The sequence below is a fragment of the Triturus cristatus genome, chromosome 4_2 (genome assembly GCF_964204655.1).
Source record: "Triturus cristatus chromosome 4_2, aTriCri1.1, whole genome shotgun sequence".
In the NCBI taxonomy this organism is placed as follows: domain Eukaryota; kingdom Metazoa; phylum Chordata; class Amphibia; order Caudata; family Salamandridae; genus Triturus; species Triturus cristatus.
In genome coordinates, this window is record NC_140586.1 from 654,751,605 (window position 1) to 654,776,482 (window position 24,878).

General features: G+C 43.5%; 1 protein-coding gene across 1 annotated transcript in view; it reads right to left on the reverse strand.

Moving 5' to 3' along the window:
• ALG6 (ALG6 alpha-1,3-glucosyltransferase) overlaps positions 1-24,878 on the reverse strand; it is a 302,197-nt gene that overhangs the window by 76,135 nt on the left and 201,184 nt on the right. Inside the window, exon 7 of the mRNA XM_085602411.1 lies at positions 15,874-16,059. Coding sequence (XP_085458537.1) covers positions 15,874-16,059 — 186 coding nt within the window. The remainder of the gene's footprint in view (positions 1-15,873; positions 16,060-24,878) is intronic.

Here is a 24,878-nt window from a genome sequence, read left to right on the forward strand (position 1 = left end):
AAGGATCCCACCACCTGGACCCAGCCTGTGAGTACTGAACCCCCGAGTGTTGTCCCACCAGTACTGGACCCTTGGTTGTGGTGCTAATGCTGCCCAGAGGTCCAAACTCCCAAACTGAGGACTCAGAAAATTTTGGGCTAAAAACTGCTTTGAGACCTAGGGGTGAACGTGACCAACCTGCTTGTCTAGCTGCCCAAAGTGCATCACATGTCAGCCTGAATTAGCAGTTGCTCCCACTATGTTCTTGTTCGCAGCAAATCCTGTTCAGCGGTCCTTCACTAAACGAGTATCTGAAGCCCTGGAACTGTCCTCTACTACAGCCTCTTACCTTATCCCGGTAGATATTTTCGGCTTCCAAAAAAGATAATAAGTCCGAATGTACAAATATTCACCTTGGCTTCGACCCAAGGCTCACCAATGATGCCGCTTCCTCACTGGCGTAACGAAAATTGAGGGGGCCACCCTGCAAGGCATGTGGAGGGGCCCCCTCCAGACTCAATCAGGAGATCTGATCTCAAACAAGAGTACTGTGCTGAGGGGGCCCTTCAGAGTTTGGGGGCCACCCCGCACCACAGGGGCTGCGGGGGCCTGTGTTACGCCACTGCGCTTCCTCCTCGAACATCGCCCACAGCCATGCCCGCTGAACTTACCTTCTCAGAAAAAGTTTCTTGAAAATTCTTCCAAGTCCGAAAGTAAGCACTGACCGGCCCAATCTACTTCTTGTAACCAACCCACGCTCCAACGCGATCTGCCATATTTTTCGACTTTGACCCAGTCTTGCGCGACTAGATGTCTGTGGTTGGTGCTTTGATCTTTTAGGCGCTTGCTTTTACTAAACACTTTAAAAAAATCATAACTTTGGCTTTACTGATTGGATTTTTGCAGTTTTGGTGGTAAATAATCTATTAAAATGTACTATATATTTCTAAATTGGTGTGGGATTTTTCTTGTGTTGTGTTTTCACTTCATTACTGTTTGTGTGCTGCATAAATACTTCACAACTTGCCTTTAGGTTAAAACAGACTACTTTTTGTGCCTAGTTACTCAGGGTTAAGCACAGGTTAATTTACTGGCCTTCTGTGGGTCACCCTGCCAGAAATTGTGGCTGTTGATTGACCAGGGCTCCCACCCCAGTTAACCAACAATCCAATTTCTCACATTTGGCTATCAGTGCCACACATGGATGATCTACTAAGCTAGCCAATGAACAAGTTCTCTATTCTCTGACATTTAATTTTTACTCCTTTTAATGGAGTATAGAATAGGTTGCAATCCCCTGCCCACCATAATCACCACAATATGCCCAAAGATCGGCCTTTCTTTAGTCTTATTTTTCATTCTCTGTTCAAGAGAAGGGTGACTCCTCCCATTCGCCCTGGTGCCACCCTGAAAAAGCATTCAAGTGAAAGTTGTCAAGGGCCCCAGTTAGGAGGAAAAACACAGGGGGGAAATTAGGGGAACAAATGCACTGTGTCAATCTCAAAGTAAAGCCTTTGTCCACGCAGTAAATGACATCACAGGAAAGAGTTTTAACTTTGAAAAAACAAGTGTCTTCCATAGGAATATATATAAGGCTCGCCTCACCATTTTCAGGATAATGGAGTCTTTCAGGGATAGTAAGAACCCCCCTCTGTCTGATATACTCTTTCTTTTCTCACTGCTCTAACTCCCAGACTGACTCCCGATATGGCTTTGGAACACTTTTACGACCAGCTGCGGTGTCACCGACACTGACAGAGTAGTGCAGGAAAAAGGAGGCAAACCCTGCCTCACTGTGAAGATCAGAGACACATACCACCACAAACCCACCATACCACCACAAACCCACCAATGTCTCTGCTTAGTCTCCTGGAAATTATAACTGGTGTGTGCAGGAGAGTGCATGTTGATGGAAGGAGGGCAGTCTACAGGTTGGACAGAAAGAGCCCTTAACAGATTAGCTCAACGACCCAATGATCTGTTGTGATAGTCTCCCTTTTAGGGCCAAAATGGGAGCACCTATTTCCAACTGGGAGAGGCAGCAGAGCAAAAATGGTGGAGACTGGATCTGTTGTTATTGATGGGGATAAAATCCCCTAGATCCATCTCTGCCCCGAAGGGAGCAATACAGCTGTTTAGGGTCCGGATCAGCTCAGAATGTTGCATCTCCCAGGAAGGCACTGAATAGCCAAGACATTTGCTTTATTGTTGGTGGTAATGTCCTTCTGGAGAGGCTAGGACCAGCAAGAGAACTGTAGATGGGCTTTTTTTTTTTTAGTTCCAGAGAAGAGTCTGCGTCCAAGTGGTCCACCATCAAAGGGCAAACCCATACGTGTTGCCTGGACATCCCCGGAGAGGCCAAAGGAATAAATCCAAGCCTAGTCATGCAGCGTGATGGTCGCCCCATGGATTGAGTCATGGTGCCCACAAACAACAGAATCTGCTTAGAGGCATCCAAACAATAGTTGAAAACATCCGTAATTGGCTTTTTTATATGGTTCGTCAGGCTAATTACTACATGACCACCTGGCACATGTAAGCCACTAGAATGCCTCCGGTGAGAGCTGTCAAAGTAGCCAGGGCTGTACAGGATCATCCTCCCTTACTAGTCTTCACGACATATAGGAACATGCACACCTAATGTTGAGAAGGAACTAATAAGGCAAATGCCTCACCCAATTCAAAGAAAATAGTCCTGTTAGTTAATTGTTATAAAAGAAAGATAAACATCCTCATTCACACAAGATGACATGTTTTATCATACGTTTGCTTCTACCACTACACTCAAGCTCAAAATGTGCCTTGTTCAGGCTCTCTGGTACACTGCCTCAATGAGCTATTGTGACTTTTTAATGTGTCATCTGCCACGGGCCACAAAGTATTAAAACTATTTAGTTTTGGGTATTTATAAATTTTAAAAAAGCAGGACTGTCAAATCCCTGTGACAAAAATCATTGATCATTTAATATTACATATTATCGTAATATGCTTAGCTCTTACCATCGCCATGTGACACTGCAAAACACCCTTTAGCCACACACTGGTCTCTAGAATGTACACCAAGCAGTTATATCTTGGGAGGTGAGGGGAATTCCAATTTATGTCATGGAGATGTGTCTAAAAAGTACACCATAATAAAGTACTAAGGTTAGATTTTAAGTGCTGTACTATCGTTTCTCAGAATGGCAATCCGTTTCAGAGTTCCTACATTCAAGTAACAGTGTTTTAAACAGCCGCACCTACAAACTTTCAGCATGTGGCTGGAATATGGCTATCGTATCGGATAAGTAACTTTTTTAAAGCTCTTCAAGCTACCACTTCTACTGTTCACAGAGTCCGAAAAAAGACGCATCTCGAGGAAATTAAGCGCACATGTGAAAGGGTGCAGTATCTCTCGGAAAAGCTGCTTGTTGTAATGGGAGTCATAGTTTGAATATACCACTGGCACACACATATTATTGTTATGGATATTGCAGTACATCTAAATAGTCAGATGGATATCCAAGATGCGTATTCAAGGTTAATCAATGAACCATATGATAAATACATCTTCTAGTTATTGCTTTGGTATTCTCATCGGGTACAACTCCCATGTTTCTCAGTGGATCTAGACAGAGTCGATGCAGCTATCTAAAACTGTCCTGAGTTTGAAAGACTCAGGGAAGGTAAGCATTGTGTAATGTAGTCTTACACAATAACCTATGATATTTCGACACAAGGGACAACTGGTATGCAAGCCCATTTGAAAAACCATATAGAAAGTGGTGGTCCCAGTACAAATACATTTAAAAGGCTGGGGGTCGCGTAACTAGTTTGCATGGAGGAGTCTTGTTCGTTATCGGAATTAACCAGACAAATCGCTCCACCAACTAAGAACGGCCATGCAAAACGGGAAACCTCACCAGGCTCGGACACGGAAAGGATTTACAGATTGATAGCTCTTGCTCGATTCTGTGGGTGGTGGTACATGGCCGTTCTTAGTTGGTGGAGCGATTTGTCTGGTTGATTCCGATAACGAACGAGACTCCTCCATGCTAACTAGTTACGCAACCCCCAGCCTTTTAAATGTATTTGTACTGGGACCACCACTTTCTATACTGTTCTACATCCAGGTCCCAGTGATTTTGGGTATACCCTTCTTTATAACCATTTGAAAAACCCAACCTTGTTCTCTTCTGAGCAAAGAAATAATATTATGTGATTTTATGACAGTCCTCCTTTGTGGACTGCAACACTGGAAATGTGGTATATATTTCATTAGGTGCCCATGAAGTCTCCACTATGTAGGATAACAACAAGAAAGACTCGCATCAAAGAGCATAAATGTTGCACTCAATGCACTAAACTGTCTGGCAACTTTGTAACACAGTGTACACAAAATTGAGATTTAGAAAAAGACAGTCAATGAGGAAGAAGAAGCACCCGCCGCCACAGGCAAACGGTGGTGCTGCCCTACAGAATGTGATTCGTGTTGGCAGATATTAAAGTGAGAAAGGCCTACAAGACATGGCAGACCATCAACAGTTTTTGGTGCATTTATGAGTATTTTCTGCTCTGACTCGAACAAGAGGCCCATCATGTTGCCTAGAGGGATGCCCTAGCAACGGAGCATCCATTACTAAAGTCTCCTGCGCTTGTGGAAGGTTGAACAGTCGACACACCTCAAGAATGGAGGAGTTTATCCACAAGTGCAAATCTGGTTTGACTGACTGAACGGTCTGCTCCTCAGGTGAGAGGTTTCCCAGATGTTGGGAACCACAGGGGTTGTACACACCATTGGAAGGTCCTCATTCGTCACCTGTTATGTAAGACCAACAGGATGAGGCCCATCAGATGTAAGATTTGTACAAACAGATGTGCAAGAGTCAGAAACCTCTAAATTATATTCTGGATATCCATGCTGCTCTGAGAAGGCGGCGAGGCCCACTTGAGGGGGTAGTGTGCAGCAACCTTTGCACTAGGCATTGATGGTAAAGCCAAGTTATTCAGGTATTGTAATACACAGACTCCTGACCATCTCAGTGAAGTAGCAATAAATGCCAACACGTTTGTAAAGACAAGAGACATGGTTGTCAGTCTAAATGGCCCCGGAAATATTACGATCGCCCCGAGCACTGAAAACGCGACTTTGCTACAAGGGCATACTAGAGCCCTCGCCGAGTTACAAGACATTTAACATTTTAGGCGAAACGAATATACCTTTTACGAATATTCTACATGACTGATGTCATCTTTCTACAAATGAATTATGAGGACTTAAGGGGCAAACTGAATCCCAACTGTTGCAGGATTACCTTGACAAACTTGTCACCTGTTCCGGTATTTGAGAAAAATACTCTCAAAGTGATTAGAAATAACACAAAAAAATAAGCCTTGAGAAAGTTACGCAGAGTAACGAAACACGTGTCGGCTGATCTGGCTGGTTCTACACTGCCACTATTTTGAAGGCGTTAGGATCAGGACTTTCACTTAGGCAGTCTCACTTATTTACAATGCGGACAATAAGGAACCTCACAAATGAAGAATAACCAAATGCTTTTTTAGTTACCTAATTGTGCACCATTTTTACAAAAATCTGTTGCATTATTTTGGAAACTATGGATTAAACAACAAAGCCGCTTAGAAAATATATTTATTTGGATGTTCTCTTTTTTTCTTAGTTGATATAATATCGCTGCACGGGATGATGTTTTATCTGTGAGTTAATTATATGAAAGAAGTTAACAAACTGGATCCTTATAATTGGCCATTCTCTGTGAGATCACTACACTATATTTGTGTTCAATTACGGTTAGAGTGCCGAGGTAAAAATTGTTTCATAATTCGTTTTGATAACAAGTTTCTTTGATTACTCGTTAATTTTACATCCTTGGTAGTGGGATGTCTGTATTACCTCGAGAGGCACCGCAATTTATCAACAAATAAAAATTAGAGACATACAATTCTAGAATCGATGTGCGACCTTTGAACCACCACTACCGTGTTGTGAATTTGCACTAGGCATTGATGGTAAAGCCAAGTTATTCAGGTATTGTAATACACAGACTCCTGACCATCTCAGTGAAGTAGCAATAAATGCCAACACTTCTGTAAAAACAAGAGGCATGGATGTCAGCCTAAATGGCAAAACTGCAAACTGACAGTTCTAAGACCCCCATGGGAAACCTCTGGTATGGTCTGTGGGCAGGGAGACTCAGATGATTAAAACAGGTATCTTGGAGGTCCAGGTACATCAACCAATGCCCTGCCTTCAGTTTCAACACAACCTAACTCAGGACAACATCCTGAACTTGTCCTGCCCACTGGCAACGTTGAGAGCATTAAGGTCCAGAACTGGCCTCAAGCGTCTTTCTTTCTTTAGAACCAAGAAAAAAGGGAGTAAAATCCTGTACACCTTTCTTCAGCACAGCAAGGACCTCTCCCTCTAGGAACATATAATAGAAGAACATTTGTCATTGCCAATTGGATTTCACTTTATTTGTGCCTTCCAAATATAAGCCAGTGTGTAAGAAAGAAGCCATATTTTGAAAAATGCCCTCTGAATCACATGCTAGTATGGGTGTCGACATATTCAGAGATGTACAAATAACTACTGCTTCTAAATCCATAGCTAGAGCCCATTTCAGAAATACATACACTTCTTTGATACCCATGTTTCACTATATGAATTGGCATATACTCACTACACAAAGAAAAACCATCATAATGTGCTGCTCATTTGTTGGCTCTAGGTACTTTGGGTTCTTGGAGAACCTACTAACCCTGTATATCCCCACAACTAGAACGGTCTAGCAGATGTAATGGTATATTGCTTTTGTAAATTGGCCATAGTCACAAAAAGTTACAGATGAAAATGATGTCACAAATGGCTGTTTTTTCCTACTCAATTTCAATATTTCTTTATTTCAACAGTTAGTTTCTTTTGGGAAACCCTGAGGGATCTACACATACGACCACTTGCTGAATTCAGAATGTTGTCTACTTTTCAGAATTCTAAAGTTTTCCTGGATCACCCATGGGTTTCGCACTAGTTTTCACCACAAGCTGGAAGGGATGAAAGCACAACATTTTGAAAAAAATGGGCTACCTCTTTGAAAAATGCTAAAACTATTAGGATTTTTTCTTATTATTCAACTAAGAATGTTCCTGAAAGCTGGGAAGATGGTGACTTTAGCACAGAAAACAATTTGTTGATACCATTTTTAGGGAAAAAAACCAGACTCTTTTATCCTGAGCACTGGTTTTATTCCCCCCCAAAAAAAACTCAAAATGTAGATATATTTTGTCTCTTTTTTTGCTCCCCCCCCCCCCGCCCCCCCAGGGGAATCTACAAACCCTGGGTAGCTTTAGAATCCCATGATGTTGGAAAAAAAGGACATCAATTTGGCATGAATACCTCATGTAATACCTCAAATAGCAAAAAATGAGGAGTCAGCACTGGGGGTATGGGGGGAACCCAGCAGTTAAGGGGTTAAGACATACCAACTACTGTAGAGTTAAAGGCAACACTTTCTCTTACCCCTGCATTGATGATAGATGTACACACAGTAGTTAGAGTAGGGATCCCAGTAGCCCTGATGAAGGTTCAAGACCTGTTGGGGGTTGAAACACGTTGGAACATAAAAGGATGACTGAAACATTACTCTTAGCTTCAGCCACCTTTGATTTTTTAATCCTGTCCCATGTACTCTGCAATAAATGGAATTCATTTGAGTATGCATAAAGATAGTTTGAGCATCAGTCAAGATCCCTTGTTTATCCAGTTACATTTATCTTGAAAGTCGTCTCACAAAGGTAAATGCCACCCTTGTAGCATCATCCAATCAGGAAACATGCCACAAATTTGTGGGTGAGACTTTCTCTTTCATGATAAATATGTCTCGATCCCTGCTTTGTCTTTTCAATAGGAGAGTAGGATACAAAATAACATTTTTGGTGTGGGATATGATTGATATTAAGCAGGATGTGTGATAATTGAAAAAAACTCTCTTTTGTAGTATACTACTAACTGAACAAGTCTCAGCCACTACAAAAACTGAGAGGAAAAATGCAGCTCAAATGAGGGACTCAATACAGAAGGTTATGGCTACATGAATATATTATATATCCCATAGCAAGAGCATTTTTTGTTTCGCTAATAACTTTGGCTCCATCCTGATTTTTTGCACAGATCTGTCAAGTGGGGAGCCAAGAATAAGCGGGCGGGTATCCCAAAACATTGATTTCTCTCGTTAATCCTCGTAGAAAAATGTAGGAAGTGATACAGAAAAACACAAAATCTGGCAAAATGTTGAACTTTACTCATAAGTGCTTTTCATTATTTGATGTAAATCCATTTATCTGTTTAAGAAATTTGTGTTTAAAGAGCTGCTTTATGTGATCATGAAGGGGTTAAAAAGATAATGATAGCTGGACTGTTAGAGCTTGATAAGCTCTCAGTGATATCATTTAACGTGTCATGAGTGATGTAATATGTGAGGTCATACGTAGTGCACAATGGGGATGCAAGTTATAGTTAGCTCAGTAAACTATAGCTAGTGCATTTTAAAGTCTTTTTTTGTTTTCAAGTGTTACTTTTTACCTTATTTCAGCACCTAACCATGGGCCTGATCACGATGGCGTGGAGACCACCACCGACAGGCTGTCGGTGGCGGTCTCCCTGCCGTCGTAACAGGGATCTCTGTCCACCATACTATAATGGCTTCAGGACGGGTCGGGGTCAGAAACTCCGACTGTCACGGTCCTAATGGGTAGTCCGTATCCAACCGCCTGTGGGACCTCCCTGTAGTCCCTGAAGAACAAGTTACTTACCTCCGGTAACAATTTTTTTTGGGTGGATACAGTATCTGCCTGTGGATTCCTCACCTTATGAATACCCCCTGCGCGACCATTCCGCGGGAAATTCTTTCCTAGCTCTCCCACGTCGACGAGGACGTCACAATAGCACAGCTCCGCTCGCGACACTGTATGATGTCATCGGAGCCATAAAAGGACCTCGTCGGCGTGCTGACGTCAGTTCCACCCATTTTTTCCGTGCCACCGAGGCAAACGGGCAGACCGACACATTTTCAAATGCAAACAAAGCATACCAAATATATGCACATATATAAATTCACAAATGCATAATCAATAAAGACAGAGAAATAGCAACTGAATAAGCATTTCTCATTATTAAAATATCAACATGATTAAGACATATTAAAATAAAAAAACTTTTGGTAGAAACAGGTGGACAACGGGGAGGCGGGCGGGACAGTGAGGAATCCACAGGCAGATACTGTATCCACCAGAAAAAGCGTTACCGAAGGTAAGTAACTTGTTCTTCTGATGGATACTTCTGCCTGTGGATTCCTCACCATATGAATAGATTACCAAAGCCGTACCTCTCCCGTAGGAGGGTGTCCACCTGACTAGACCAAAAAATCTTGCAAAACAGAACGAGCAAAATGGCCATCCCTCCTAACCTCAGAGTCCAAGCAGTAATGCTTCGCAAAGGTATGGAGGGAGGCCCAAGTTGCTGCCTTACAAATGTCTACAACAGGAACACCTCTAGCCAAAGCAGAAGAAGTAGACTTAGCTCTTGTGGAATGAGCTCGGATACCTTCAGGAGGGTCCTTCTTGGCCAAGGCGTAGCAGATCTTGATGCACAAGATGATCCACCATGAGAGTGTCCTCTTGTGCACAGCCTTGCCTTTCATCTTCCCAACATAGCCCACAAACAGCTGATCGTCCAGCCTCAGATCTCTTGTCCGATCCAAGTAAAAGCGGACAGCTCTCTTACGGTCCAAACTATGCAGTCTCTTCTCCTCCTCCTTGGAAGTGTGAGGGGGAGGATAGAAGGTAGGTAAAGTAATGTCCCAAATGAAAAGGGGTAACCACCTTGGGAAGGAAAGCAGCCCTGGTCCTTAAGACCAACTTATCCTCATGAATGGTCACAAAAGGAGGTTTCGAACTAAGAGCCTGAAGCTCACTAACCCTCCTAGCCGAGGTAATGGCAATCAAGAAAACCATTTTAAAAGAAAGAAGCCTCAACGGGCAAGTATGAAGAGGCTCAAACGGAGAACCCATTAAAAAAGTAAGAACCAGATTCAAGTCCCACTGAGACATAATGAAAGGTGTGGGAAGGAACTTATTTGTAAGGCCCTTAATGAACCTCATGACAATGGGGGACTTAAATAAAGACGGCTGGTCCGGCAAACATAGAAAAGCCGACAAATAGCCCTTAACAGTGGCCACAGCACAACCTTGCTGTGCCAAATAAAGTGAAAACTCCAAAATATTAGACAAACTGGCCTTCAAAGGGTCAATGTCTCTCTCTGCGCACCACCTAACAAATCTGGACCATCTGGAAGAGTAAACAGACTTAGTGGAGTGTCGCCTGGACGATAAAATGACATCCACTATATCCAGCGGGAGAGAGAAGGAACTCAGGTTGCCCCATTCAATCTCCAGGCATGGAGGTGCAGGCTCTGCCCCTGCGACTGCAAGAGGTCTGCCCTGAGAGGGAGACGGAGCGGAGGGCGCGATGAGAGGTGAAGTAGATCTGTGTACCACACCCTTCGTGGCCAATCCGGGGCGATCAGTATGACTTGGGCCCGTTCTTGGTGAATCTTCCTCAGAACCCAAGGAATCAAGGGTATGGGAGGAAACGCGTAAAGGGGTTGTGAGCTCCAATCCAATTGAAACGCGTCCCCCAGTGGTCCCTGCATCGGATACTGGAGACTGCAGAACAACGGGCAGTGTGCGTTCTTGTGCGTGGCAAACAGGTCCAACCGAGGAGACCCCCACATCTGAAAGATGCGACGGACCACCTCCGGATGAAGCCGCCACACGTGATCGGCCGAGAAACGCTGACTGAAACTGTTCGCACGCACATTGAGCACACCGGCCAGATGATTTGCAAACCCACAAATCCGATGGTTCTGAGCCCAGGACCAGAGTCGCAGAGCCTCTTGACAGAGACGAACTGACCCTACACCTCCCTGTAGATATACCACATCGCGGTAGTGTTGTCCATCAGGACCTGAACCGACTGACCGCGAAGGGAAGGGAGGAAGGCCTTTAGTGCCAAATGAATCGCCGGCAATTCCAGCAGGTTGATATGAAGCAACCTTTCCTCTGGAGACCAAAGAACTTTGACCTCCAGATCCCCCAGATGAGCACCCCACCCTAGAGTGGAGGCATCCGTGATCACTGTGGCCACTGGTGGAGGAGGCTGAAAGGGTTTTCCTTGAGACAGGTTGCTCTGCACACTCCACCAAATCAGCTCCGCTGCAGCTTCTCTGGAGATCTTGACCTTCTCCCCGAGATCTCCGTTGTGCTGATACCACTGCCTGCAGAGGCACCACTGGAGTGCCCTCATGTGCCAGTGTGCATGGTTGACCAACAGAATGCAGGAAGTGAACAGACCGAGCAGGCGAAGAACCTTCAGGACTAGAACAACCGCTCCATCGTGAAATAAAGGAATCATTTCCTGTATGTCATGAATCCTCTGCGGAGGCAGGTATGCTCCACACACAGAAGTGTCCAGTATTGCCCCTATGAACAGGCTGCGCTGAGAAGGCACCAGGTGAGATTTGGGTACATTTATCGAAAAACGCAAATTGAATAACAGACGAGCTGTTACCTGCAAGTCGCGAAAAACCAACTCTGGAGACTCCGCTTTCAACAGCCAGTCATCCAGGTAGGGGAATACAGGAACCCCTGACCTTCTGAGATGAGCCGCTAACACTGCCATCACCTTTGTAAAGACTCAAGGTGAGGAAGTAAGACCGAACGGAAGAACCACAAAATGATAATGTTGTGACCCTACCGTGAACCGAAGATATTTCCGATATGACCTAAGGATGGGAAGATGAAAATACGCATCCTGTAGATCGATGGACACCATCCAGTCTTCCTGCTGCAGCGCAAGGAGAACCTGAGCCAATGTCAACAATTTTGAACTTCTCCTGTCTGAGGTAAAGGTTCAAAATCCTGAGGTCCAGAACTGGCGAGGAGGGTAAGGAGGAGGAAACTCCAAAAAAAAGGGAGGGCGTACCCATTCTCTACAAGATTCAAGACTCAACGATCTGACGTGATCAGTCTCCACTCTTGTAGAAAACGGTACAACCGACCTCCAACCGGACCAACATGTTCTAAGATGGGGAATCTAGAACTGCTTTCCTGATGTACCAACGGTGGCGTGAGGGAAAGTAGAGGAATAGAAGGAGGATTATTGTCGAGCTGCACTCCTGAGGCCTCTTTTAATCCTCCCTCTGTACGACTTGTATAAGGGATTCTGCTGTTGCTGGCCTTGTTGAGATTGCTGACAGCCATGAAAGGAAGCCGATCTCCCAAATCCACGATACCGCTTGTATCCGTATCCTCTGGACTGCACCTGGAGGCCTAGAGACCTTGCAGTAGCCCTGCTGTCCTTAAAACGCTCTAAGGCTGAGTCCGCCTTTGAACGAAAGAGTCTTGACCCATCAAAGGGCAAATTCAGCAAAGTCACCTGAACATCTGGTGAGAAATCAGACGAACGAAGCCTGGTCTGCCTCCTTGCAGCCACAGAAAAACCCATCACACGAGCTACAGAGTCAGCAGTGTCCAGGCCTAATTGAATCACCTGACATGTCGCAGCCTGCGAATCAGAAAGGACTTCCATGAAATTAGCTTGATCCTCCTCAGGCAACTTAGGAGCTAGCTGCATGACTGAGTCCATTAAAGCATGAATATACCTTCCAAGAAGACAGGTAGCATTAGTGGACTTAAGAGCCATACTTGAAGAAGAGAACACCTTCTTGGCCACCTGCTCCATCTTTTTAGAATCCCTATCACCAAGAATGATAGGGAAAGAACCAGAAGACTGCTTCGAACAAGAAGCCTGGACCACTAGACTTTCCGGCCTCGGATGAGAGGATAAAAAAGCCGGATCACCAGGAGCAGTCCTGTACCTCCTAGCGATGGAGCGAGAAACCGCAGGAGCAGACAAAGGCTTCTGCAACACCTCCATTATAGGTTCCGTCAAAGCATCCGTAAAGGGAAGCAACGGTTCAGTAGTGAAAGAAGTATTAAGCACTTAGATTTCACCTCAGCAGAGGGAAGCTGTAAACCAAGCAAATCAGCCGCCTTCCTTATGACCACATGATAAGGAGCAATGTCTTGCTCAACACCAGCATTCGCAGATGGGAGATTATACTCAGGAGAAGTGACCAAGCCACTAGCCTCGCGGAGGCCCTCAAACTCATCCATAGAATCAACAATCTCCCCTTCCTCCTGATTTTGTACATATTCATCCTCTTCAAGGATCCTCTGCGCCTCTCTCCTAGAGCGATGTTTAGGAATAGGCGTCGGCGGCGCTGAGTGCAACGTCGGTGAAGCCATCACGACGTCGACGGAGGAGCATCGACTTTGAACCTCGACGCCAGTCAAACTCGAGGCGGAGCCGAGTCAACAGCTGAAGGAGTCCGTGGAGCTGGAGTGGAGGACCTCGGCACCGGGAAATGCCAAGCCGGAGTTGATGGCAAGAAAGGCATAAAGAGTGCCGGAGGATAAAACTGAGGAACACCCAAGTTGAAGGCCAAAGGACCCACGGGGCCCGAAGGCGCACCATATGGAGCAGTGGCCCTGGCAAACATGCCAAACATTGCATTAAGAAAATGTGAAGAGTCTGACCCAGGAGCAGGAAAAGCAGGATAAGGATCCGTACCTTCCTGAGCTCGAGCTGGATGTTGCGGAGCCAGGGACGGCGCTCGCACAGGAGAAGTCACCCGGTCTGGAGTCGACTCCCTAGGCACCGGAGACATCGCCGGAGTCGGCGAGACTTCATGCTGCGAAGTGCCTTTCGAAGCCGGCGATACTGGATCGGGAGATGGAACCGGCGTCGCCTGAGGAGAAGGAGATGGAGAAACAAAGTCCTTTCTTCAAGGCCGTTCAGCCGGAGTCGGCGACCTTGACCTCGAGACCCTGGTCTTCGAAGAACGATGTCGAGAGCCATGCCTCCTTGGACTTCTTATGTTTCTTCGACCTCGATGTATGGGACGACGAAGACTTCGCCCTCTTACGACCTCTCTTCTCCTTTTTAGCTTTGGCCATAAACAACTTAGCTTCTCGCTCCTTAATGGCCTTCGGATTCATCTTCCTGCAGCTTCGACACTCCTCGACGTCATGATACGAGGATAAATATCAGAGGCAATCTTCATGCGGGTCCGTGATTGACATATGCCCGCCACACTCTCTGCAGGGTTTAAACCCGGTCTTTCTGGAAGTAGCCATCAGGAACAAACAAGAGATACAAAGTTTTCCTCGATGAAAATGGAGAGCCCTAAGAAAAACCGTTAAGCGTCGACGGTGCGGAAAAAAGGGAACGGACGTCAGCACGCCGACGAGGTCCTTTTATGGCTCCAATGACGTCATACGGTGTCGCGAGCAGAGCTGTGCTATTGTGACGTCCTTGTCGACGTGGGAGAGCTAGGAAAGAGTTTCCCACTGAATGCTGGTGCAGGGGGTATTCATAAGGTGAGGAATCCACAGGCAGAAGTATCCATCAGAATGGCGGCAGTGCCTGTCAGGTACTGCCATAGGGATTACAATATCCCTTTCTGCTGGTCTTTTTGCGGCGGTCAACCCGCAGCAAAAGAGCCAGCGGAAACAGATTTGAGGGCCTGTAGCGGGCCGTCCTAACCCCCTTGGCCAGGGACATAGGCACTGGGGGGCATCTATGGTGCCCCCCTACATATCCCCACACCATGTGGTAGGCACGGCATGGTGCCTGCCACATAGTGCAGAGATATGTGTGGGGTGTCTGTTTTGTCTTGCGGCGGGTGATGCACAGCGCAGCACCCGCCGCAATACAAAACATGGGCAATGCGACTGCCACGGTGGTGGCCGCATCGTAATTTGCACTGTGGGACCGCCGCCTTGTAGGCAGGTGGTTCCAAATACAATGCGATGGCGGATGGACAGAAGTCCGTCCGCCATCGTAATGACCCCCATAACGTCACTTTAACTTTTGGTTTTTTTTCGGTGAGTCGGTCGGTCAACCAATGTATAAATAGATAGATAGACATATACTACTTTAGAGGGTCAAATGTTGTTCTTTGGGTTTGCGGTGGTATTCAGTATTAGTTCAGCTTATCTGAGGGCAATATAAACCTTCAAGTTACATACAGCAAGACTTAGAGCCTACCTAACGGGAAAACAGCCAGGCTCAGTTTTATTCTACTTTAGCAGAAACTGCTGAAACTATTAAGGAAAATAATGAACAACTAGTTGCGCAGTACCCTCAAAAGTCTTTTGAAACATATCTATTTTCCTATCATTTTATGACTAACGGTTTTAACTTGTTTTTTTGGAATGTGAATGACAGTTGAAGAGCTACCAGTTCCTTACCTATTGTTTACCTTTTTCACTCTTTGTGTATTCTAGGTCAGTGTTATTGAGTTTGGTAAATAGGGACGTCACAAATTAGTCTTCCTTTCATTTTCATGTAAATCTTTATTACCGGGTGTGATATGAGAAGGTATGAATATCTGTGCATGATCGAATAGCTGTGCATGATCGAATAGCTGTGCATGGTCTAATAGCTGATAGGTAAATCTATTGTTTGGGCTGAATTGTCCCTTGGGTTTGTGACCAAATACTACATGTGTGTTCGTAACTCTTCAAACTGAAATAATAATAATCACAATAAACATGAAGTATTAAAAGCAGACTTGATACCATTACTCATAACAAGCCTTGAAGCTAGCAAACACAGAGCAGAGCAAGCAAACAGTATAGAGTTCATTTTAAAGAAAATAAATGAATAAAATACCTAGTTACTTTGGGGAAAAAGATGAGGGTTTCCCTCCGACAGCCATAAAGTATCACAAAACTAAACCAGTGTGTCTGTGCCTTTAATGAGATACTCACCCTTTCCCGTTGAGGCCACGTTTAAGGCTCTTTCCAATCAAGTAGCAGAAAAAAGGCAACGAGTGATAAAGTTCCATTTGTTTGTAATTCAAGGCCAGGCAAAATGCAAATGAACCCAAAAGGTCCCACTCACATGACAAACCGACCACTCCCCAGAGAGCCAAGCCGAGGCTCACTGCGTTGTATATGTGTTTGAGTTAAGGAGAATTATTTGACACAGCATTATTGATATCTAAATAACAAGTAAAGGATATTCTGTAAAAAATGAAATGCTACAATAATGAATAATAGGGTAAAAAAATCCTAGTTTTGAATTTTAAGAAGTATTGTGAACATGGGTTTCAGAAATGCCTGGTAAACATTCAAAAGAAAGAGGAGGTATTCATTGTTGTTAAACATTAAAGTTACTCTAAAAATATGTAATATGTGTCCTTAACTGTCGGCTGTTAGAATAGAAAATGGGCGACATCGTATGTTACATTTAGGTAAAGCATCATTCTATCGGACATTGTTTTTACTGTATGGCTGGCCATTTTGGTGACAATTTGCAAGATGTTGCTTGATGCCAACTTCTAAGATGTCAGTGGTTTTCTTAAACAACATCACTCAGTCTGGGTAGAGATGCTCTATTGATTTGCAAGTCTTGTATGAGCAGTGCAAGGGGATGAAGTATAACAATTGATTGTGAACAGCAGATAGCCCAGCAGTTAGACTGGATTTAATTCTAAAAACAATGAACTTTTTTGACCTAAATATATCCTAAGTAGCATACATGAAAACTCTGTCTCACCCCGAAAATCAAGGGTGTTTATACCCTATTCTTCGATAGGAAAGTACAAAATCAACACTTTCCCTATGGTGTGAGAAAATGTAGCATTTCATCAGCAAATCAGAGCACATGAAAAATAAATGTTACATTGCCTCAGCACCTAAGCACTAACCTACTACATGAATAATTATTCAGCACCCTCAATATTGATGTCGTCCAGAGATGCTTGAACACTAATAGATACATTAACAATAACATCTTAAGTGAATGAATAGAGCACAGAGAACAAATGAAAGAACTTTGTAAGTGTTTCAAATTAAATCTGAACTGGGAAAGATTCCTCGAGAGCAGAATAACAATAACAGTGGAAATATAAAATTACATTTCAGCTTGACTGTGTACTGCAGAGTTTGAGAAGAGAGAAAATGGGCAGGGGAAGACAGGATGAGTGATAGAGATGACTTCCATTTGAACAAGATGGCATTAGCACTACAAATGTAGCCTATTCAATATATATCAGAAAAACGCACTTCTACACATCACAGAAAATTAGTGTCAAAACCTCTACAGCTCAAACAGTTCTATAACAATGTTACATGTGTAATCGAGTGTGAAAAATGAATTCTGCACATTGTTAATGATGGACAAAAATATTAACCTATCAACATTTCTTACATCTGGATAGTATTGCCTTACATTACACACCTGTGCCTGTTTTCACAACCCTACATTTCTATGGTGCATATATTGTCTACAGCGTACAAGTCTGGGACACGGAGAATTATGCAAAATGTCACCACATTTATATTAATGCGCGGTAATAATTTTTTTTAATCCATCGCACCATTAGCTATACTGCCTGTTAAAACTGAACACATCGTAGGCACTGTTTGGGTGAAAGCCCAACACAGAAAGTGCCCATTTTGTGGGTCGTAACCTAATCTGCATCACATGCCTTTAGCAAATACTCTGAAACCTGTATCAACTCTCCAAGCCCATGTAAAAATATGTGTTTTTCATACATGCAAATGCGGTCTACACGGTGCACGCGTACGAACCACTGGGAGGGGGCATTACACATTTCATGAACTTCCGGTGCCTAACATCACTCTCACCATACTTACAAAATGTTTGGTGAACCAGTGCCTTAGTCTACTCCTTAGGAGGGAAGACTGGAACTGGAAACATTACAGATTGCACTCGATGCAAATGATGTCAACAACATTTAATAAAATAAAAAACACAACAAAGAAAAAAACTAATGAAACTGTATCAATAAATTGTGATGCAAAACATGGCATCATTTTAGGCTATTCACGGAGGCAAGTAGCAAATGGGACGCTGAGCCATTGCACTTGACGCCAGGTAGGTTACTTTGCGGGGAGGAAGAAGCTACAGGCTGCAGTATAAAAAACAGAAAGAATGTTTATTATGCACCATCATGCTGAATTGTGGATGATTGAGGCTCTATCAGAAAGTGGAAATACAATTGTGATCTAGAATCTGCATGTCATGCTATTGTTTCTGCTTCTGAAATTCATCATGCGAAACATTCCCCATGACATTCTGAACGGTTTAAAGTTCATAAGGTATTCCTAGCAGTGCATAAAAGCCTTCTTCGGTTTACTTCCGCTGTGGTACAGTGAGTGGAGCGTAAATATGTGTCTCTCATTGAAGTGTAATAGCCTTTAAAAGTGTGTCGAGTCATCAGTTTCCAGCTGACTTATGATGCTAGTAAAACGATCATTCTCTAAGCAGAGTTTTCAAGTGCAAGGGCGCTGGCAGTATTTCATAGAGGACTCAGCACACCCTGCTGAGTGCGCTACCTCCGCGCCTCCAACAATGTCCAGGCAAAAACACCCCGCCATTTCAGTTTCTGAAAATTCCTGTTAACTTCAAAGTTTCTTAAAGGCAGAGCAGGCAGACCGAGGGAAATTTGCAAGTACATTTACACATGACTACACATCAACAGTGAAGTGGTCACTTTGTTCTATTTGAGTATAATTTCCTCCACCCAGACTCTGAGACTTGCACGTTCCTATGAATTTATCAAAATCAAGTTCAGCTTGATCTCAGATATATAACTAAAAAAAATGCAGAAACCGGGCCAGCTCGCATGTTAAGGAAACGTACAATGTACAAGAAAACACTAGCGATATCCATATTTGAATTGCATCATTTTATCATGCCTTGGTCTGTCTCAAACTACTGTTCTCATGTTATCCTCTTCAGAATTTTATAATCCAGGGCATGACAATAAGGGTGGATAAGAGGGCACAGGAAGTGGAATAGAGGCACAGCTCAGAGTCTGGAACCGATCATCAATCTACATTGAATACATTCACAGTTACTAATATTACAGCACAAAACACAACCCTTCGCACACAGCAAAATATGAATTCCTTAATGCACCTAGCCATGACTTATAAATTAACGCATGGCATAATGGCAAAAGATATGGCAAAAATCAATACAGCAAAAGGTAGCAACATGTAAGAGACCGGGTAATACCTAGGAAGCACAATCTACATGCTTTCCTGGTGGGATCAGGGAGAAAGGACAGGGCTCTTGCTCTTTGCAGAATATGCTTAGAATTAAGAGTAGGGATAGTTCAACCTAGATGTTAAGTGAGAACCGCAAACCGGGCGTACCTCCTCACTCATAGATGCTCCAATACTGTAGCACAAATCTGAACTGTAACAGGGGACATGGGCTAGGATGATACTTGGACAGTACTGACCTGATGAAATCACAACTAAGCAAGACTTATCTATGCTGATCGACCTACACAACACATTAAAACCCATCCTCTAACATTAGGTAGATCAGCAAGACATAACAACCAAACTAAAACACTCCCAATAAGAAATCAGCCTCATCGACCCTAAAAGCCCACTCACATAAAGCCTCCACTAACACCTGGGAAATTACAATCATAACAGGTTCAGCACACGTTTACCAGATCCCAAAGAGGCAGACTGACTGTCACACCGGAGTTCCAAATGATTTGCAACACCACTGTAAAACACACTGCAGTGGCATCCCTCGGAACCTCTCGCCCTCATACAGGTTTGGACAGGGGGTCAAAATTGTCTCATTCCCACACCCACCCCACTACTAACACAAGAACAGGGGAAAAAACAACACCCAACACAACACCACTGTCACTATTATGGGCATATTCGGTCCAAGGACAGCCACATGACCTCTCTTGGCAAACTGCACATACGCATCTGTAAGGAAAGGCTCTATAGTGTCCCAGTAATTGACAGACAGGCACTATATAAAAAAATTGTGGTGTGCAACATAACACAAAATGTAAATTCCGTATTAAAAGGAAACAAAATAATTTCACTTCAAGGCAAGGGCCTGGATCTTCATTTCGAACTAAAATCATTTAGAGCAGAAAAAGAGGCCGGGCTTTTGGAAACCATAAACATTTGTAGAGAGAAGCAAATGCAAGGTGCAACAGTCCAGCAAGGAGATCTATGTACTGTATATCAAGATAGATTACACATCAGGATATTCAGGAGAAAGCACCTATTGCAATAACTTTTAAAGATGCTCACAAAAAACAGGTCTCCTACCTAAATGGATGCATATTTAAAGACAGGATTAGATTTAATGACTGTCCCTAACAATGTAAATCAATTTGTTTAAGACCCATGTTATTAAGTGAACTTCGGCATGGGTATGTAATGTGAAAATACTATGGGCCATATGTAGGTAAATTACATTTACCGATTTTTACCGATTCGGTATTTATGAATCGGTAAATGTAATGTAGGTAAATAATTACCGATTCGGTATATGTCGGTATTTTAGAATCGGTATTTACCGATTCGGTAATGGCAACTGGCTTCCCATTCATTCCTATGGGCCTGGAGGCCCATAGGAATGAATGGGAAGCCAGTTGCCATTACCGATTCGGTAAATACCGAATCGGTAATGGGGGAGGCATCATCATGGGTGGCAGGGTGTCACATTGACACCCTGTTGCACCCCTGATTCGTCCATGTGTGCACATGTGGCGCACATACATGCCCTAAGGGCATGTATGTCTGCCACATTGCACACTTCAAATTGCAAAAAAATGCTTTTTTATAGGTATTCGTCATTTACCATCAACTTTTAGTTGGTGGTAAATAACGAATCCCCACACCAACGACACACTCCCCCTACATATCATTTCAGGATTCGGTATTTACCGATTCGGTAAATTACCGAATCCTGAAATATGCCCCCTACATACCAAAAGCCTAAATACCGGTCGGTAACGGGATATTTACCGAAAATCGGCCGTTACCGACCGGTATTTGGCTTCCTACATATGGCCCTATGTCTCTTAAAGACATTTTGATATTAGATACAGAAAAAGGTAGAGCTGCGTTTAGCCCTCCACAAAATCTCGATGTCTGTATACAAGTGGTAGGCTATGATATGTATGTGTGTTGGATGTGGATTTTTCCTTATCAAATGGTTGGGGCATTAAAGAGGTAAAAGAAAGCTGGCAAATTTGAGAAAACGTTGCCTCTTTGCTGATTATACACAGAAAACTCAGTAACGTGGCCTACAAGATTCAAACTAGCTTGATCCATTGTTCAAGGCAGCTATTTTATGTTTTCAGGAAAACGTTTTTGGAAAATTCTGAACCAGATTTTTCAAAAGGGGGCATTACACTTGCGTCTTAACAATTGTGGTCTCCACATTTTAACAAGGGGCGTTAGAATAATATGTACTAATCGTTTCTGGGTGGATCTACTATATATTAATTCAAATTGACGGTATATTATTATAAAGAAATTATGGTCGCCAAATAATGTGGCTATTAATTAACTTACGATGTGCTGAATGTGTTGCAACTTATTCTGTGAGGAATAAATAAATATATATTTCCATGTACAGATACAAACCTTGCTGAAATCTCAAGCCACTTTATGCGTACCAGGGTTTCTAACTGTGTTCTACTAATGAAGGCACTGGGCATCAGAATAGCCCCCTTACAACAAATAACAGATGTGAAGGGGGAAACAGTCTTTACAACGTGAATTTTACATTGCAGTGCCTTTGCCATGCATTTATTACCACAAATATTTTACCACGTATAGGCCTTTACCACGCATTTAACCCCTTCAGTGCCCATGACGAGATAGTCTCGTCATGGAGCGCGGTTGTGCTGTGCCCATGACGAGACTATCTCGTCATGAACCCCACCCACTAATGAAACGCCCGGCACAGGGCGTGGAAAGGGCGGGGCACAGAAGGGGTTAAGGTAAGTTTGGGGGGGTCTCCCCCCGAAAAGATAAAAATTGAATATTATATATTTCAACTTACCATACTAATACTTCTCTTAGCTAGACTATTGATGCATTGTAATGGCCGGCGAGGTAAAAGCATATGCACGCTAAAAAATGCGGGGTAACAAATGCAGGATAAAAAATGCATTGTAAGGGCATGCGATTTTTGCCTGCGTTATTCCGTCATAAAACCATTGTAAAGCAAGTGTTTACTTTGAAATTCAGCCACGTTTCCTGTTTTTATGCGGCTTGCTGTAAAATGCTTTTCTTTAAAAAGTGTTGTTTGCCAATAATAGTAATTTCCATGTTTTAGTGTTTAATTTTAAATACTGCATGCTGTTTCAAATAAACAATATAACCTATGAAGATTGCAATGAAGTGATAATACGTAAAATCCAGCAACTAATAGACACATCGTTTAAGGGCGGAGAGGCTTCTAGGGCGTGGAAACATGCAACGGTCATAACCCTAAAGAAAAAGCCATCAGCCAACCCCGAGCTATTGGATAATCTGCATCCCATCTCTTTGCTCCCCTACATATCCAAACTCGCTGAAAAGGTTGTGAATAAACAATTGATGGAACATATAAACTCACACAACCTTCTACATCCAAATCAATCTGGTTTCAGAGCATCATTTTCTACTGAATCCGCTCTCTTATTTGCAACAGAAACCATACGAAGACAGGCTGATGCAGGTCAGACGGTGGCCTTGGTTCTGTTAGACCTAAGTGCCGCCTTCGACACAGTATCCCACAAGCTACTCCTTCAGCGTTTACAGGAGTGCAGACTGGATGGGATAGCATTACAATGGATGCTCTTTCTTGGAAGATCGTAGTTTCCAGGTTGTACAACATCCCCACCGATCAAAAATCCTGCGACTCCATCAAGGGGTCCCACAGGGATCTACTTTGAGTCCCACCCTTTTTAATTTGTATATTGGACCTTTGGCGAGGATTGTGGACAATTACAATATCGCCATGGCGTCGTACGCAGATGACACACACCTTGTGGTGACCCTTGCACAAGACTCCGGTGAGTCAGCATAACAGTTCTCATTCTGTCTCAAAGATCTAGCCGCATGGATGTCAAGACAGAGGTCATGATTGTTGGGAAATCACCCTCTATCTGGGACACAGCCTGGTGGCCCCAGGTACTGGGGCCTATCCCAGAGCCAAAAACTGAAGTAATAAACCTGGGTGTGTGGCTAGATCCTAAACTCTTGTTTGAGTCCCAAACTGGAAAGGTGGCAGGGAGATGCTTCGGCACTCTGAAGATGCTCCCTATATCAGCTAGGAAAACCATAGTCCACACCATGGTGACCTTGCAACTGGATTATGGGAATGTCCTGTATCTGGGTGCATCTAAAGTCTACATGAAACGACTCCAGCGTCAAAACAAGCTCTGGAAGCCCTTCATTGGCTGCCAATTGAGAAGAGAATTCTTTTCAAAGCCATGTGTTTCTGTCATAAGAGCCTACAGGGGATAGGCCCTACCTACCTGCACAACTTCCTCACCCCTTACAATCCTGGTTGAATGCTAAGATCTACAGGAGTACAGTTACTCAAGATTCCCAGGATAAGGAAAGCGAGGATGGGTGCTCGACCTTTTGGCTATCTAGCGACCAAGAACTGGAATACCCTCCCACTTCAGCTACGAGCAGAGAACTCTGAACCAGTCTTTCGTCGAGGACTGAAAATCTGGCTTTACAATCTGTAGTCCAGCTATTAACCCACACCTGCTGATGTGCTTCTAGCATGGGGACACACCTTTTGGGGTAGCCAGGCGCTCTATAAATGTATTATTATTATTAATAATATGCTGCAATACACTTCTCTTTTAAGTCTTTTAATAAAACACAATTCTGATTATATTATTTATCCAACTTCCAAGTCATTGTTTAAATGTTTTCCCTTTAGCGACTCTTTTCTGACTGCAGTCTACCGCAACCTGTATCCAGTTGAGGTGTTCTTTGGGGTACCTATGGGCGTACTCAAACAACCCATTAGCCTTTTGTAGGTATTGTACAAGCCCATAATCGAAAGGCGTGGGCAGAAACCTACTGGCCAGATCCTTTCCCTCATCCCCACCATGTCCTTTTCTAAAACCATGCTGATTATGCTTAGTCTCATCTAACTCCAAGTACCATACAGAGGTAAACTCTTTCCTGGGTACTATAGTTAGTAAAGAACTCCAACAAAAAAATTATGCAGAGGCAGAGCTGCCCACCAGGCAGCTTTACTTCAGATGCATCAAGAGTGTCACCGGATGCTGCACCAATGGCGTTGGCCAAACTTGCTCTGAAGTGAGTGATGGTAATGGCTCTGATGCTGGAGAAGTAAAGACCAGATTCAAAGGAATCAGGCAACAAACTGGGACTGAAGCACTGTCCTGAAAAGGAGCAGAGAGGTAAGGAGGAAGAGTGATGTCTGCGTGAAAAAGACCTTCCCTAGGATCTTTGTTAGAAATGGGGGTCTCTAGTTGGCAAGGGCTTGCACCTTTGTCCAAGTAGGGACCCTTCTTCCTAGTCAGGATAAGGGAGTTACACTCCTAAAATAACCCCTGCTCACCCCCTTGGTAGCTTGGCACGAGCAGTCAGGCTTATCTTAGAGGCAGTGTGTAAAGCATTTGCACATAACCAACAGTAATACAGGGTAAGCACTACAAAAGGACACCACACCAGTTTAGAAAAATATCCAACATTGTTATATACTCAAGACAAGACCAAGAATCATACAAATCCACAATACAATACTTAGAAATCTTCAGCTATCAAAATAACCTTGAAAAACAGTTCCTTTATTTATTTAATGCGATTTTATATAGCGCGAACATTACCCGAAGGTGTCAGAGCGCTTTACAAAAGAACCAGTTGCGTTACATAAGGACTTTGGAGTATATAAGTTACATAAGAGATATAAAACAGGAAAAAAAATTGCA